The 15616-nt window shown below is 30.5% G+C and overlaps 2 protein-coding genes across 2 annotated transcripts; both read left to right on the top strand.

Moving 5' to 3' along the window:
* Window positions 1–474: 474 nt before the first annotated feature.
* LOC105681542 (homeobox protein Hox-D3a-like) lies at window positions 475–2123 on the top strand. The gene is made up of 4 exons (XM_033323758.1): window positions 475–858; window positions 988–1233; window positions 1426–1749; window positions 2019–2123. The coding sequence occupies exons 1-4, from the start codon at window positions 475–477 to the stop codon at window positions 2079–2081; spliced, it is 1017 nt and encodes a 338-aa protein (XP_033179649.1). The 3' UTR covers window positions 2082–2123.
* A 1643-nt stretch (window positions 2124–3766) lies between these two features.
* Window positions 3767–14625, top strand: LOC100750212 (adenylosuccinate synthetase). The gene is made up of 6 exons (XM_012391837.2): window positions 3767–4078; window positions 9416–9518; window positions 11474–11837; window positions 12084–12476; window positions 12721–12977; window positions 13409–14625. Exons 1-6 carry the CDS (start codon window positions 3893–3895, stop codon window positions 13456–13458), a joined length of 1353 nt encoding a protein of 450 aa, XP_012247260.1. The 5' UTR covers window positions 3767–3892; the 3' UTR covers window positions 13459–14625.
* The last annotated feature ends 991 nt before the right edge of the window (window positions 14626–15616 follow it).

Here is a 15616-nt window from a genome sequence, read left to right as displayed (position 1 = left end):
ATAATTGATAGAATGTTATTTTAATACGCAATCTGATTCTTTTTCATAAAGTCCAGTTAAATATTTAACTTATAAGCTTTGAATTCTAGCCATCTGACTTGATATAAATTATTGACGTGAAATTTAAAGTCAAAACTAGAACATTCTGTATTTTTTCGTATTTACGAATTTGAATGCTTAATAAAGCTAAAAATAAAAGGGGCGGGGGAAGGCGTAAAGATTAAAAGTAAAGTCGTTTAATGAAAAATTTCGAGAACCTTGTTTGTAAGGAGATACAGAAAGTTAAGGTTGAAAGTCACTGAATGCTGTAACATTGGTCCAACAAGATAGCATCGTGTGTTCAACTATGCGTTTAATTCGAAATCGAGCTTCAGCAGGCGCAAGTTGCGAAAATTTGGGGTGGCCATAGTAGCATGTAATGGAGAGCCATATATAAAGAGGATTTTATTAAGCGACCACAGTTGAAGTTTCGACATGAAATCGGTTAGAAAACCAAAAGACTTTAGCATCGAGAGTATTCTAGCCGATAAATTCAGATTTCTTCGAAATGACCAATATATAAACTTGTCTCAATTTAGTGTAACAAAAACTCATGAACTTGATTTACAGAAAGAAAAATTTGAAAAAAATGTTGGAACAGCCGTTGAAATTAGTATAGAAGAAGATGTCGCGGTAAATACAAAAAATAATTTTGCATCCATTAAAGAAAATCCTGCACCGAATCCTGCGCAGAATTTACCGACCAACTTCGGAATTGACACAAGAGATACGTATCAAATAAATAATGTGTTTAAAAATAACGAATTTAGTGATGCGGAAGATTATGGTGTGTATTTTCAACGAAAAAGTGAAGTTAACGTAAAAAAAAACGACGAAGTGAATTTCAAAATAATCAATTTCAAGCAATATAAGGATGAGGAACATTGTATAAGTTTACTAAATACTGAAGAAAATAATATCGTTAACCAGTTTTATAAAATTTCAAAGTTTGACATAATTGAAAAATGTACCACTGATATGAAAAAGTCCTGTTTAATTGCTGATGAAAAAGAACATATGGCAGTCTATCAACATTTTTCAAAACCCTTTGAACAAGAGGAATTTAATTCAAATGAAATAAGCGGCTCAAAAGTAATAACGCACACTGGAAAAGGTCACGTAACAAATTATGAATACGTTAAACCTGAGAAGGGTGATGAGTGTTACGAAGAAATAAATGAACGTTATGGTAATGTTAATATAAATGAACAACAAAATAACATAATAAATTTGAAAGTAGTCCAAAGATGTTATCGCAACAAATTTCAAGAAGAATTATTGAAACAAGATCACGAAGAAAAATTTGGCAACAAACAAATTAAATGCATAAATTATGACTCTTTAGAAAATAAAAATAAAGATTCAAAAATCAATTTCTCAAAAAAGTTGACAAAGATAGAAAATAGATCTCCGTCGCTTAATAATATGAGAGAAAAGCTTATTAATCTTTTAAATAACAAAACAGATTATGTAGAAGTAATGAAAAATGCAACAGAGTTAGAATGGCTTCGATGTACAAGGTATAAACCTCCAAAAATTCCTAGAAAACGTGCGATTGGAAAAAATAGACGAAAGCCTAGTCTTCATCCTCGGATACCATTTTCAACTTTTCAACTGGATTTTCTCGAGCAGCAATTTCAGATCAATGCTTATCTTTCAAAAGACAACGTATTGGAGATATCAAATGTTTTAAATCTTCCTCCTAACCGGGTACTTTCAAAGTTTTATACATTTATCACTAACGATTTTAATACGATTGAAACTATACGTTATAATTCTTTGTTCAAGAAAAAGTTAAGAACTTTTATTTTTGTTTCTTCTTTGTCTAAACTAAAATTTTCTGATTGTGAGCGACGATACTTAAAACTTAATTTTTTACAATAATCGGAAGATGTTAAAAGAAATAATACCTACATTTATCGGAAATGGTATTTACGTATTCATACATATATTATTGTCATAATACTAATTTGTTTCAGATAAAGATTTGGTTTCAAAATCGACGTGCCAGGGAGCGACGTGAATTTTGTATTAAAATATAATAATACAATAAAAAATAAGCCTATTACACAATTTATACGAATAACGAGTATTTATTTTCAAATATAATATAGTTATCTTCTTCAAAATAATATTCTCGTACAATTATTATATTTTAACAACATTTAATATTCTTTGAATATCACTAGATTATAAAACCTTATATAAATTTAAATTAATTCATTATGCGACAGCTGTGTCGCGTCCTGAAGCGGCCAATAGCCAATACTAAACATACACATTAGTCACAGCCGCACAATTATAGACAGAATTCACTGTAACAGTACCGACAACTTTTTGTGAAGATATATATATTTTGGAAATTAAGGTGGAGCGGCGGTTACATGTATAGAAAAAGGTTATTCAGAATCATGCCCCCGGCAACATATTCAAAAATCACCAAAATTGGTAAGATGGATGAGATATTGGTAATATCATAAATTATATAAGATTGTAATATATTATTAAATAAAAATATACGTCAACTAAATACTAATATAGCGTTAATAGTAGCGTATGAACGAATGATTACGGAAGTATTACAGAGATTAGCACTTGTCGCAAAGTAACACGGATACACCTAATCGTTTCAACTTCCGGCCATAGAATAATAGCCCGCGCCGCGGTTTGACTTGCGATTTTGGATGGCAAGAGAGCGGAGGGATCCTTCTGTAAATCGAGTGTGCATGAATAAAGATCTGATTATTAAGGCTTAGGAAACAACAAAACAAGTGATGGCTGAGCGACAGAAAATAAATCCCATAGGTTTGATTTATTTTAATTATTAGTCAAACATATTATAAGTCAAATCTATAGATTTATTTCCGATCGCTCAGCCGTCACTTGTCTTATCGCTCTACCGTTTATCAGTTACCGTTTATCACTCTCCTCTATAATCGTGGCCTTCGTGCACGCTCGACTTGCAAGAGGATCCCCCGCCCTCTCGCCGTCAAAAATCCGCGTGACAAGCCGTAACGCTTATCGCTTACCGCTTAACGTTCATCACTCTATTATGTAAACAAAGTAAATATATACGTAAGCGTGAGCTAATGTAATTTATCTGTAATGTAAATATCTGGCGTTTAAAAATTTAATATACGTGTTATATTTAATTCGATCAAATAAAATTACTTAATAGGTAGAAAATAGAAAAATAATAATTTTTAGTTCCAGATAAAATAATATCTTGGATCAGAAAATTATAGTAACACGTACTTTACTTGTAACTATATAACAGAAACAGAATGCATTAGTATGCAGTACGTTCACTAACATAACTGTTGAACCTTCTATTATACTAGCATCGATAAAGTCGCATGCGACGTGAAAATGGTAAAGTTGCAAAATTTGAGACCCGAAAAAACATTAAATATCAAGTCTATTCGGTACTAACTGGTATATATGTACTTACGATTAGCCAATATTTTTACTTTACCGATTAAAATATGTTTGATCTAAAAAATAATGTTATGCCTGATGTCAATCACCCTAATTAATAACAAAATTATTAATAAATCGTTAAACGTGTTATTCATTTAATTGTAAAGTTATATTTTTAATGATGAAAATCTTCATAGAATTAATATTTGTGTTATTCTATAATTTTTATCTTACTTCAGATTATTTAATTTTTATAATCTTTATTTTTCCCTCTAGATGTCGTTCCATTCGGCAAATATAAGTCAGTCAAACTCTTCTATCACTAGTAGACTACCAGTCTATGTTTCAGCAGTCGCGCGACGGTTTTCGAGGTGTGTGCGTGCGCGCGTAATTTGTTCAGTTGCTCGGGAAGTTACGAATATAGTACCCGAAAATGCAGCGTTCCGTTCAACAAGCAAATGGAGATGGTGTTCTTGCATCACCGAGGAAAAAGCAACGTGTGTCGAATACTAACACAGCCAAAGTTACTGTTGTTCTTGGAGCACAATGGGGCGACGAAGGTAAAGGCAAGGTCGTCGATATGCTTGCTATGGATGCTGACGTCGTCTGCAGGTGTCAGGTGAGTCCGCCATTTTTTCATTCTCGTCCGCCTTTTTTCCGGCATAAAGTTCTATACGTTTAAATTTGATCCAAAATGTACTTTCTATTAGAAGATTTAGTATCGTAGACTACTATATCCATCGTTTAAAAGACACACAATAGGTTATATGTTTCCCTTTTTATCGTTTTATTTTCAACAGTGACGAAAATTTTCCCTCCTCTGTCTCTTTCTCTCCACTGTTTTCATATATGTCACATGATTATTAGTGATTCTTTCTCTATATTGATATCCCTCCTCTTACGAAGGTAAATAAATATTGTATACTTCTGTAAGCTAATTTAAGCATTGAAAAGAGTATAATTTATGATAACGAAACTTTGAAATTATAATACATATTTAGTAAATATCATATAGTACTCATATATCATATAGTACTCATTTTTATGACAAGTTCTATATTTACCAAAATCCTCTACTGCATTTTTTATTATCATGATAGTAAAAAAATGAAAGCTTCTGCATTAGCATTTTTTCAAATTTATTTACTTATTTACTTATCTTGGCAGTAATTTACTTATCTTATTCAGATATCCATTTCATATAAAATATTTCATAATTTTCTTTCTTATTATTGTTTTATTTATATATTTCATATTCTATGTTTCGTACCTTATATTTAGATATTATCCTTCTTAAATTCATATAGATAAACGCAAGTATGTAAATAACTTACACATAGCATCTGTCATATCTAAATGTTTTTATAACCCATCTTGACACAATATCTTTATAGAAGTAAAATAGTACTTAGTCATTTGTAATTGATGCAGAATTTTCACATATTCTAGTTTATGAAGCATTAATTACATTTGACACATAAATGTGTATGCATGTAATAATTGACATGTGTCCATTTACATGTTTGTGTATTAATTAAAATGATTCGCTTACTTTATTAGATCAAATTTTAATATCGCATATATAAGTATATTTCTCTGTAATAATCATGTAGTCATGAAGTTATAATTTTAATGATGATGTTATAATTTTTACATAATTGACTATCATTAATAACTTTATATGTATAATAAATTAAAAGTCAATTTATATATTAGCTTCTTTTTTATATTGGTTTATTAAGATCTTTTTTAATGAGATGACCTTAATATATCTCTATAAATGATATAATATGACATAATTTTTAAACAATCATACTACAGTTAAGATCTGGTGCAAACCTGCATAAATATTAAAATTTATATGTATCAAATAAAAGAATGATTTTTAATAAACCTAATATTCTTTTTTATTCCTTTTGTTTAAAGTCATATCAACCACTTATGTGAGTTACATGGGTTATTAACGCAAGAAGCAAGGTTCACAGTTCGTTACATAATATTCTATCCACTTTGAATGTCGTTATAAACATAAATTGGCTTAAAATGAAGCTTTATTTAGACTACTATGAATTGCCACAACTATTAAATTTTTTAAGCACTTACACGTACAATACTCATTAATCGCTTTTAGATACTTCACATATCATTCATCGGTATACAATATACTGCAATTGATATGATGTAATATAAACATTTTTTAAAAAATATGTATGTACATTCCTATTACTATAAGCAGATACTTATCACAATTATAGATAAATATAGATAAGATATTACTGATATTATTACTAGTATTATTATCTATTATTATTATCGCTGCAAGATGTTTCCAATATACTTGTTCGTTATTATATTCTGTGTTTGTTCATGTAGATGCATTTTATGTTGAAATCTTTTAGGTATTTGGACAGTAGATGAATAATTGATTTAATCAGATTTTCGCACAAAATAATTGGTGGAGATTTGGTGGTAGCTGAGTTTTCCGAATTACAGTTTTGTTCCGAAGTGGGCAGTTTTTGAGATTCTGTTGTCTATATGGGGTACCGTGGTTTTATGTCGATACCTCCAAGGTGGTACTTGGTAATATTTTTAGGGGTTAGTGGGGGTCGCCGTTGGTTGCGCATGTATTTGATTGAAGATTTGTGGCCAGCTTTCATGGCAGAGCTCGGTCGGTTCCTCTTGGGGAGATGCGTGATACTTGTCCACATTCGTTTTTCGTCCTCTTACGAATTAGTTTAGTCAGCGCACGTGGTATCCATGTGTACAGGCCATGCTGGGGGTGCGGAGTGAGCTGGCCTGTATCTTTGTTTCTTTCTTCTAACTATACCAGCAATTTTTTGTTTAATGTCAATTTTTGTGTTACATATTAACTTTTCAAAACAAAATATTTTGTCGTAATATCTTATAACTTTAATAAAAGATAAAACTGTTTTGAGTCCTTCTATCCATAATATTGTAACTGAATTACATTCTGTCAAGAAAAATAACTATCTACATTCTTCATTTACAGTATTCTATATACTTCTAAACGGTAGTGTACAAAGTTTCTGCCGCTCATTATATATCTTATCGTTCTTTGTTCATTTCATGAAATATGTAAATGTAACATGGTACGAACTTCTCGGATCACCTAATAGGTAGTTTAAACATAATTACCCGAATGTTCTACCGATTATATGATGTCGTTGTACTTCATCTACTGCATAATGAGTTAAAACACGAGAGAATGCGACAAAATCAAATATACGTCTATTATTACGATCATTAAAGATATACCTAACCCCACATAAATATAATGAGCGATATTCTTAAAATCAGAAAATAGAGAAAATTATCATGAAGTAAAAGAAACGATATAAAATGGGTATTATAAAATTAATTTTGTATCTTTCTGCAACGGTACATTATTCTTATTTCATATCCTCGGTAGGTTTCCTTCTAGAAGGATTTCGTAAATAGAAGTTGATTAACGAGTATTAATTTTATTCAACAAGCACTTACTGCACACGATCATTACTGCTTAACTATTTTTTTTCTTTTTTGTTTTTTATCCATCTTACTATGTATTAGTAAGCATATCATTATACCTGTTTACAGGTAATACATAACTACATTGAGTATCAAGGTCCAATTCAACCTACACCCGTTCTCCTTTTGAGTATGGATTTGTTAAAGATACAGAATGCATTAAGTTCACCAATTAGGGCTCGAGATGACAGAATCATCAATTCCTTCTTTCTATTTCCATACCGGTTAATTGTGCTACTGCTTTCTGTTTCATATATCCCGACAAGGTATGGAAGCAGATGTGAATTTGACTTCTGTGGCGTTGCATCTCATATTAGCATCTTCCAGTTCTTGATAGTAATTAGTCTTTTTCTTGTAGGCTTTTGTAAGGTTTATTCACTAGCTGCATACTTGCTCGTCTATAACCAACGCAGTTCTTCTTAGCTTTGCCATCAAGTTCTGTTTTCAGAATCCTTTCGGTAACAGAAAATATTGCAATAGCTTTGTGCTTGGCCACTCTTGTGTAAATATCTAGTATATAGTATCTAGTGTATCTAGAATATGGTTCAGCGTTTCGATTTCGTTGCAACCGCCTCTGTATAGGCGATTAGGTACATTTTCTACCGCTGCTTGTCCGAGATTTAATGGCTAGTACATTTGTGCAGAACTTCGTTACATTTAGTTCTTACATAAGTTCTTCCCTAGTAGGAAGCGATTGCTATCTGTGATTTGCTGGTGCTTATGAATATCAAATGTAGTAAAATCAACTTTTCTACCATAATTATGACTTAATTTGCACAAGTTATCATAAATCGTGTTTGACATTGATGTTTCGCATTGTTCATAAATATAATACTTGTTTTATTCTGAAGGTAGCTCTTTTTCTTGTATCCTTATTTCTTTGCTTTATTTGAAATTATCAAATGTTTCAAATTGCTTGAAGTCAAGTGAATTAGTAAGAATAAAGGTAGTTTGAAAGAATATTTTAAATTAAGTAAATATGTATCTAATAGTAATAATAGTAAAAGGAATCACGAAATTTCAAGTTGCTTGAATTAATCTGAATAGGACTTTAGAATACGACTTTGGTATTTTTTAGGTTTAATATCTCGTTCAACTTTGTATTTAGATACTATAATTGTATCATAATTCCATGCATTAGAATTAAAGCAATACAATTTCTCATAAATTCTGAGATAATATTTACTTGTTTAAACTTTTGTTATAATTGATCTATTATAGTATTTCAACGCCAACAAAATTGTAATTGATGTACACAAAATGATAATAGCTAAAAAGTAGTCGAGAGTTTACATCCGTAACTTTTTACTAGTGAAATTAAAATTTGTATTTAAATAAACTTAAAAGGCGACCATGAATTTGCTATCAAAAAATATTTTCGAAATATTTGTTATCGTTATGTGTTATTCGCTCAATATAAATGAATTTTCTTTAATATCTCTCTTTATTACGTTGTTGTAAACGATCAAAAAATCGTGTCGAAAATTAAAATGAACTGTACGGAAAACATGACATTAATTTTTCAGATAATATCGGTAATCCAAACATATAAAGCTCTACCCTAAACTATTCAAATTATTCTTCTTACATCTTGTACCTAGAATCTGAAAATTTCGTTTCGTATGTAGTTTCAATCCGTATTATATAATATGTTGTAAGTTTTAACGTATCTTTTCTTTTTACGAGTACATAATTTTATATAGTAACAGTAATATCTTTTAATTAATTTTTTCTATCACAACTGATGTTCGTTATATATTTTTCCTCTAATAATTTCACTAAAGACCATTAATTTCTTAACATTATAATTGGTCCTATGTATGCTTAAATATTTCTTGTATACGCCTTTGCTCTAACGCCAAGCTGAAAACATGCGTTATAACAAAGTCTAAAATTAAAATCGATAATATCGAGAACGAAAAGCTCCGTTATCAGGAAAAAAATTAAAAGGTAATACACGTATCTGAAAATTTGAATTCTCGTCACTAGTTTCTAATGTGCTAACATTAGTAAATAATGCTAATTTCGTGCCTCATTAGATATTGCTTATTGACATCACATGTTCAATATTTCTTCTATTTTTCATTTAACATGTTAATCATTCCTCATTCGAGGAATCATAAAATAACTGTAATCTGACACTCTATCCTGCACTCTTTAAATTGTGTTATCTACAAAATGATATTTCATTAATTCACTGCCAGCAACATTAGTAAACCGTATGAAAAATATTTTAGGATGTAAATTAAATTGTTCGTTTTGTAATTATTATTTAGATGTTTCATTGAAAGTCATAATAATTTTGATGTTTGAGTAAGATGAACAACATCTGTTCTGATCTGTCACTGGAAGTGTTTAAAAAGTATGGAATAAAGATGAAGGAAAAAGATATTTACATTGGAGCAAAAGGAGAATTTTAATTTTGCAGGGAGGAAGCAATGCCGGGCATACAGTAGTAGTAGACGGTGCGGAGTTCCACTTCCATCTTCTACCCAGTGGAATAATCAATCCTAGATGCACTTCGCTTATAGGTAATTATTTTTCGATTATGATGGCCCGTAATAGAATATCGATGATCTCATATTACGCTAGCTAAACATCCAAAAAACAGAGAAAAAATTAAGTATCTACGTAACTGTTTTGGGTATAGAATGTAACAATATACATGTTACATAAGCTGGTGGCGATACGGACAATAAGGACTTATCATCTTTAGGTCGTGTCGGGGCCATTTCACTAAAAACTGTACTTACTAACTACATAATACGGGAAATAGAAACACATAAATACAGTGGAACTAGTTTATATAATACATATTATGTTACGTATAACAAATTGTTAAATATTAAAAAAATGAAGATACCGACTACAAAATATGTTATAAAAATACTCGGTGACACATCTTCGTTGAAAGTTTTTTTATAGTTCTTTGGCATTAGCTATTTGTGACATAATTTTAACCGACAGTTATAATGGAAGTAGATATATATATATATATATATATATATATATATATATATATATATATATACAATTATAATAACAACAACTGTAATACAATCGTATATTGTGGAAATTAGTCATATTTAATGTATTGTGTACGAATCTATCTATTCTGATCGCAATATAAATTGCAACTAAAACTACATCTTTGGTTCTCAAGACAAAAATTTAACGCAACGTTGCGTCATAATAGAAGCAGTTTTCGTCTTGATGTAAATTTCCTTACGTCATCCAACATGAAAATGTTAGAGTTGTATTCTCCTGTAATACTCTTTTTTAAGCTATGTTTTGATTCTGGAAAGAATCTATACAACATTTTCATTGATATCTTGTGCATGAATTTATTCGTGTTTCAGCAATATACACAAATGTTATAAAGAAGAATTAGCATAATTGTCGTGGTAATGATTTCAGTCATTTTGTTCATACGAAGCAAGAGACCCAAAAAGCTATTAATTAAGATAAGCTTAACTGTTCGTGTATTGAAACATGTCTTTACATTTATAGAAAAATAAACCGCCACCATCTGCGGAAATTAAGTTGACTATCAATTTAATAAGGAAAATACAGATGTAGATGTGCTTTCAAAAGGAAGTTTGGTATCCATAATTTCGAATTGCGTTTTCAAATCGTACTTAATATTATTTTGTTGACAACATTGTTATCTATATTTAAGCAAATGAGCAACAACGCATCTTGAAATAACAGTTTGTTATTTCATATGTTGTCTGGTATTTGATAGAGATGGTCTCATAAATGTTCGATGGGATTTAAATCTGGGCTCTGTGGTAGATACAGTAATCCAATGTTGTTTAGTTTAAAAAATTTCATATATAATTTTTAGATATAATTTATATATGAAATTTTTAATCTCTTTCTATCTTTAACTAAAGTCCAAATATAACCCATTCCAATTTCGTTACTTACTCTATATAATAGTGTTCGCTACACTATCCGCAAAATACCTTGGAAACGGATACGACGGTTACATTACACTATACCAGGTGAGGCACATGAAATGTAAGAAACCGTTGCAGATACCAGTTTGTTACTTCTTTCAAAAGTTGCTATTAATTTTATTATGATAAATGTATATTCCTTCTCTATAATGTGTTTTATGATACTTCCTCAACTCTTCTCAATATCCATTAAGAATCCAGCATAAAAAAAAGTTATAGATTTATCTCTAAAAAAAAAAAATTGAGGATAACCTTGGAAACCTGAAAAAAGAGGAAACTGATAAAAAATGTACTACCTGTACTTCAAATTATATTATGCGACACAAACTAATTTGCAATTGATTTATTAGTGTAAAATAGTAATATAATTTAAGTTGATCGTGTAATGCGATTTATTCCCGCCTTCTATAGATTTTATAATACTAATATGAGTCTAAAAGAGAAAATTGATCACCGTGATCATATTTCTGCTGATACTGTATTACAATAATTATAATACTATCCTGTCATGAATTTTGTTTCAGGAAACGGAGTAGTAATACACCTACCGGGTCTTTTTGAGGAATTAGAAAGCAATGAAGCGAAAGGTTTAAAAAATTGGCAGGAGCGATTGATAATCTCTGATCGTGCGCATATAGTATTTGATTTTCATCAGCAAGTCGATGGCCTCCAAGAATTAGAAAAAGGTACGCAGTCCCTGGGTACTACTAAAAAAGGAATTGGTCCAACGTATTCAAGCAAAGCTGCTAGAAATGGACTTAGAATCGGTGATCTTCTCGGCGACTTCGACAAATTCTCACAAAAGTTTGATGCGCTGATTACCTCGTATCAAAAAATGTTTCCAGCACTTCAGGTCGACGTGAAAGCAGAGCTTCAGCGGTATAAAGAGTACGTATTTTTATTTATTTTTCACTTAAATCTGAATATGATTCAGATATTAGCACTAAACAAGTATGAGGAGAGTTTGTTGAAAATAATATTGAATCGTGAATAATTATTATATATTAATAAAATAATACTATTCATGTATTATCATGTACTATGTATCGACTAAAATATCCGGATTCTTATAAGCAATAGTGTACTTAGTAAAAAACAATTTCTTTATTCTATTTCCTTTATCCTATTTTTCAGCTATGCAGAAAGAATAAGACCACTAGTGAAAGAAACAGTTCAGTATTTACATCAAGCATTACGCGAAGGAAAAAAAGTATTAGTAGAAGGTGCAAATGCTGCAATGTTAGACATAGACTTTGGTACATATCCCTATGTTACGAGTTCTAACTGCAGTATAGGTGGTGTTTGTACCGGTCTTGGATTATCGCCGTCTTATATCGGAGAAGTTGTCGGTGTTGTTAAAGCGTATACCACAAGAGTTGGTGATGGTCCATTTCCTACTGAACTTTTGAATGCTACAGGCGAACTTTTACAAAAAAGAGGACACGAATTTGGTGTTACGACAAATAGGAAGAGGCGTTGTGGTTGGCTAGATTTAACTCTTCTTAAATTCACCGCCTTGGTTAATGGGTAAGAAATACTTTTATAATAAATATGATAAATGGACTTTTAGGCAAATTCATATTTTTATGAATGTAAAATTAGATAAAGAGGAATCTACGTAGAGAATTATGCATTTACAAAATATTATAACGAGTACTATACTTTGGATATTTATATATTTTTGTATATTACATGCACTTTTTTACTTTCAAATTTTTTACCTTCATCAATAATTTAAATTATATATAATTTAATTTAAATTATTTTGCAGATATACGTCAATATGTCTTACGAAATTAGATATTCTAGATACACTTCCAAAAATTCAAGTCGGCATAGGTTATCGATTAAATGGAAAAGAAATTGACTATTTTCCAAGTAGCACCTCTGATTTAGCAAAAGTAGAAGTAATTTACGAGACTCTCGATGGTTGGGAATCAGAGACAGAGGGTGTACGTTCCTTGGAAAAGCTACCTCCTAATGCAAAAAAATATATACAATTAATAGAAGAACATCTTGGCGTGCCAGGTAATATTTTAATATGTGAAACTATTATGTAATCTCATGATCAGTTTTGTGACTTTTTGGGCTTTGCGTACAGTATCGCCGATTAAAACTAAAGAGCATATTAATAATCTTTTCCAGTAAAAAATTGGTAAAATATTAATTTTTTCAACTCTATGTTCTATTTTACCTATTCAATGTTATAATTAGATTGCGAATGTCCATCTATGCATTTATTTTGAAAACTGATCAACTTTTTGAGTATCGTTATATAGAACGAAGATCCGATTCTGACTTGAATAATAAAAATTTCTTGTTATATAAAAAACATTTTTTTGTTTTCAATTCCTCTCATATTTAGTTAAAAATGCAAAGTCTTGAACTTAGACGTATTACAAGTACAAAAAATTAAATATTATTAATAACATTAAATTCAGAAATTATTATTGTTTCAGTTAAATGGATTGGAGTGGGAGCAGGCCGAGAAAGTGTAATTACACTTTGACGTTACACATATTGGTTACAACCATGGAAATATATTTATTTGTGTAGGATCAGTGGATTGGGCGAATGAACGTGTGAAGTCTTTATTAAATAAAATGGATATACTTAACATTTCTTTACAATCACGACGCTTAACACAACGCAAAGACTTTAATACAACACATTGACGACATGAATTTTTCGACAATGCATGAGCGATTCTCTCGCTTTGTAATCGGACCACATTCATAGTGACATCATACATACAACACACATTTTCATCACGTATAGCCTTTACGTGATCCCATACATGTCTCGTGTACATTTTAGGAATTACTCTGTACTTGCGATCGACACTCTGGTCTAATGCAGTATCTTCATTCAATATCTTTCACTTGGCCTTCAATTACCCATCATCCACTCCATTCTCAGATACAATCGAATCCCACCTATATATGTCGTACCCTATATTTAACCATTTTGCCTTACCCTTAGGTTAAACATTTTTACTTGCATTATGATTCTCATACTTAATGTATGGTTTCGTATGATCCTCTATCGTCAAAACATTGAGAACTTGATTTCCTATCTTACATATAATAAGTTTATTGTTTCGTAATTCGTTGGTTAGTACATACGTATCTAAAAATTTCGGACCAGATTTTTGTCCCAATGCCAATTGTGTTCTTTGTGTTGCACCTAAGACATCGAATTTATATGGCTTATGTTTTTTCCCCTTTATATTCTAAATTTTCTTATTTTATTCGTATATCTCTAGAATTATTTCCTCGGGTGTTTCCAATTCATCACGACTTTCTTGATATATATTATCTTAATCTTCTACAATCAGATCTTGTAACAATGTATCTTACATCAAACATTTTGCGAATAGCGTGACTTCTGGTATATTTAGTTGGCGTAAAATTGAATCTTTGTGCCAAACTTAGATATTTATACCACTGTTCAGGATTATTAATGTAATAAGTAAGAGTATTACCATTTTGTGTACTTACGCTATGCGGCCGTTACTTTGAAGCACTCCCGTAGCTATTGTTAAAAAATTTATCAAAAAGCATCAGAGATGAAAGCAGTAATCCTATCGGGTTTAATTCGCGCGCTTTAAATAAATTATAACCGAATTAGTTGATTGAGTTAGAACCAGACAAAAATGAACGTGTCAGTCGTGGACGAAAAATATCGGTACTTTCTCTTTGTTAAAGGCAAACCACCCTCCTCTACATATTTTAAAAACTTAATACGTTTCAGTAAGAAACAATATCTTTGGATCAATTAATTACTATATCATGCTGCAATATCTAATACTGTTTCTTTTCACGGAATCTATTTTTTGACATATATTGTATTCTATATTTACACAATCACCCTCATGTTCTACTGCATCTTCAATGGACTAACTAATTAGTCCCTAATGAGTCCTTAATTTTTTTAAATCAATGAATTGAAACGTGTCCTTAATTTTTTTATCGGAAATAAGTCCTTAATTTTTTTAAATCAATGAATTGAAACGTGTGAAGTCCTCACACGTATATCTTTAATATCTTTACGAATATCTTTAGTACTCTTTATAATCAAGGCGCAGCTTAACATAACGCAACGACTTCAATGTAACAGTAACAGAATAATTCTCTCGCTTCCTAATTCATATTTTTGAAGACATTACACATTCTTACCATGTCAGCCAAATCTCTACTTACGTAGTTACGTGCATTCTAGGAATCTTCACTCGCAATCGATATTCTAAATTGAATATTCGACATCTTCCATTCTGTCCACAATCATTCATCATTCTCTCTACACCCACAGGTCATATCAAAATCCATTCGCAGCTATCACATCCTACACTTGTCCATCCGGTTTGTTACTTTTAACTATAAATTTAATTTGTCGAAGGAGTTGATGAAACAAGCGCACAGAGAATAAACAACAAAGAAATTTATAGCATTAAGCTTTTGAATTTTAGTAGTACATAACGTTGATAGAAGAGAACAGAAATGTCATTTTTTCGAGTTCCTTCTTATTGGATAATTCGTGTTAATTCATGGTATCCATTGTTTGAATGTAAAATAAAAAATGTTAATAAAAATGTATTTATTTGAAAATTACTTGAGTTTAATATCTGATTTTCTTAGATGTTGCTTTTATCCATTAACATTCACTAT

The sequence above is a fragment of the Bombus impatiens genome, unplaced genomic scaffold, assembly GCF_000188095.3.
Source record: "Bombus impatiens unplaced genomic scaffold, BIMP_2.2 scf_1268, whole genome shotgun sequence".
NCBI classification, from domain to species: domain Eukaryota; kingdom Metazoa; phylum Arthropoda; class Insecta; order Hymenoptera; family Apidae; genus Bombus; species Bombus impatiens.
This window is presented reverse-complemented; position numbering and strand designations above follow the sequence as displayed.

Bases quoted from the DNA above. Each gene is read 5' to 3' on its own strand.
- LOC105681542 (XM_033323758.1), top strand. From the start codon at position 475: ATGAAATCGGTTAGAAAACCAAAAGACTTTAGCATCGAGAGTATTCTA. The intron at 859-987 runs GTAAAAAAAAAC...AAAATTTCAAAG, and splicing joins AACGAAAAAGTGAAGTTAAC to TTTGACATAATTGAAAAATG. The intron at 1,234-1,425 runs GTTAATATAAAT...TTCTCAAAAAAG, and splicing joins TAAATGAACGTTATGGTAAT to TTGACAAAGATAGAAAATAG.
- LOC100750212 (XM_012391837.2), top strand. From the start codon at position 3,893: ATGCAGCGTTCCGTTCAACAAGCAAATGGAGATGGTGTTCTTGCATCA. The intron at 4,079-9,415 runs GTGAGTCCGCCA...TTAATTTTGCAG, and splicing joins ACGTCGTCTGCAGGTGTCAG to GGAGGAAGCAATGCCGGGCA. The intron at 12,978-13,408 runs GTAATATTTTAA...TTATTGTTTCAG, and splicing joins AGAACATCTTGGCGTGCCAG to TTAAATGGATTGGAGTGGGA.